Below are 2,696 nucleotides of genomic sequence, written 5' to 3' on the forward strand. Positions count from 1 at the left end.
TCCAGATTTTCCAAAATATGCTCTGTGGCCAGAATTGCCTCCTTTTGAGAATCACTAATCTAAGTGAAAAGGAATCAAAAAAGAAATGTTCTGGTTTACCAGAAAGATTACTACTAAATCATGAAAGATAAGTAGCCTCAAACTATATTTTCTATCTTTGCAGAAATTTATCAAATCTTTACTAGGCATTATAAAACCTATTATACTAATACATTGAACTTATGTTGCAAAGATACTACTACAGCAAGATGAATTTTATAAACACCTCCTGGAAGTAGTCCTGGTATAGTGCTCTAGGATAAGCACTGGACTGCTAACTCCAAGGTCGGCAGTTCAAACCTACTGGCCATTCCTTGAAAACCCTATACAGGATTGGTATGATTCAGAACCACCTTGATGGCACTTATCAACAACAGCTCCTGGAATAAAAGGCCTATTCTAAAATAATTAAATTTGGGGGGCAGTGGTTTATTTTAGTTCTACTCTGCGAATTTTGTTTAGGCTCTGTTGATGCTTAAAATGATGACTAACATTCCCTATCTTTTCATATGGAATGTCATAAGAGAGGACTCTGTTTTGTAAGTGGAAAGCTGAGTAATAATTGTAGTGAGTACTCTGCCTGGACATAACTTGGTTGAACTTTGTTGAAGAAACAGCTTTTTAACTGGTTTAAGCCTTAGATCCAATTACTTCTGACAGTCTGCTTCTGATGTGATCACCAAATCTGTCGAAAGAGTTATAATTGTTGTTGTTAAGTCCCGTTGACTCAGTTCCGACTCAGAGTGATCCTGTATAGGGTTTCCAAAGAATGGCTGGTGAGTTTGAACCAGCGACCCTGCAGTTCAAACCAACCTTGTGGTTGAATGCTTATCCTGTAGCTCATTGTTTAACAAAAGAGTAAGACCATCCTTGTCTTCATTCCTCTTTTAAATGAGATCAGGCACATTCATGGTGGTATGGCTGTAGACTCTTCACTCCTCTTCTTTTGTACTTTGGTTTTTGTCTTCTGTGTTTCCATGATCTTAGTAGTAGTAGTAGTGAAGTGTTGTCGTGTTGGTTCTGACTTATAGCAACCCTATATAGGATTTCTGAGAAGTGACTGGTGAATTTGATCCTCAGACCTTGTGGTTCAAAACAGCCTTATAGTCCTGCGCTTATCCTGTATCACTGTACCAGAACTCCTCCATTATCTTGCTGTTGCCATTGAGTCAGTTCAGACTCATAGCGATTTACGAGGAGCAGCTGGTGGATCTGAACTGTTGACCTTATGCTTCAAACCAACATTGCAGTCCAGGGCTAATCCTATAGCTCCACACCATGACTCCTCATTTTCTTAGAGAAATATATTTAAAGACTTGCTTTGTGGGTCCCTCTGACCATCATTTGTTATACATTCTTTTTTCCTTTATCTTTGTCCAAAAGAATCCCCAGATTTTACTTAGGAAATGCCACTTAAAAGAGTTGTAAAGAGAATGTGTCCGATAGGTTTGGGTAAACAAGAATAAAAAATACTGTTATGCAAGAAAAGCTATTGAAATTACTTTTGGTGAACTAAAGCTGATATGTTACTTTCCAGTGTGAAAAAACAATTGATGTGAAGAAAAGTAAGTCTTGTGAGGCGGAGGTCTCCAGCGAACTTCGAAAAGAAGTAGAAAATCATTATAAGCTCTCTCTGCCTGAAGATTTCTACCATTTCTGGAAGTTCTGTAAAGAACTTGATCCTGAAAAGCCAGCAGGTGAGTTTCTCCAGAGTCATTCTCCTGCCTCTACAGATGGAAGACAGTAGGAAACTGGACCAAGGATATAAATAGTTAATATTAAAGGAACAATTGTAAAGGTGTTTCTAATAAGAGAAATATAGTAAGAAATAGAAATTAAAGCCACAGTAATACGTCCCTGTCATCTATAATATTGGCAAAGGTAGATAATTTTACTATATGATTTGGTGAGGATTTAAAGAAAAATAAGGACTTTCATATGTAAGTAGGACTTTTGGTACAATAGTTCTACTTCTAGGAACTTGTCTTACAAATTATGAGAACCAAGAATTATGTTCCAAGATAATGAGGGGGAGAAAAAACAAAATAAAACAGGAAACAACTTAAATGGCATCTATTCAATGAATGTTTCTATTTTTATAAGAATGAGGTCAATTTTTAATAAATGGTAAAGCATCACACCTGAAATATATTAAATGAAAAAGAAAAGAATATGAATACACACACACCTATGTTCCTTTTAAGTACCTCTATCTCTGAAAGTATATGTAAGAAACAGAATGGGTTGTGGCTAGGACAGGAAAGAAATGAGTTACTTTTTACTATATGCCGTTTTGTACTGTTTAACTTTTTTAACTAACATGGAATGGAGGAAGCATGCATTATTGATAGAAATGTATATTGGCACAATTTTGATAATATATTTAACACTTAAATTGTATAGCACTTTCTCTAAAAACAGTCATGACCATGTATAGACATTTACCTACAAAGATGTTCATTAAAACATTGTTTAGAATAGTAAATAAATTAGAAACGACATGTCCATCAATAGGAGAATGAATAGAATATCATGCAGCTGTTAAATATTTCAAATAAATTTGATAGCATGGGAAAATATTCAAAAATTGTAGTGGGGTAGGATGAAAGGACAAAATATTTTAAAACAGCATGATCTCACTTTAAAATTTTTTTAAG

At 35.0% G+C, this 2,696-nt stretch overlaps 1 protein-coding gene across 1 annotated transcript in view; it reads left to right on the plus strand.

The window, feature by feature from the left end:
* Positions 1-2,696, plus strand: part of LOC102839337 (chromosome unknown open reading frame, human C4orf27) — a 41,298-nt gene that overhangs the window by 4,408 nt on the left and 34,194 nt on the right. The window contains exon 2 of the mRNA XM_006864528.1: positions 1,577-1,736. Within this exon, the coding sequence (XP_006864590.1) occupies positions 1,577-1,736 (160 nt within the window). The remainder of the gene's footprint in view (positions 1-1,576; positions 1,737-2,696) is intronic.

This window comes from Chrysochloris asiatica, unplaced genomic scaffold, assembly GCF_000296735.1.
Source record: "Chrysochloris asiatica unplaced genomic scaffold, ChrAsi1.0 scaffold00066, whole genome shotgun sequence".
Lineage (NCBI taxonomy): Eukaryota > Metazoa > Chordata > Mammalia > Afrosoricida > Chrysochloridae > Chrysochloris > Chrysochloris asiatica.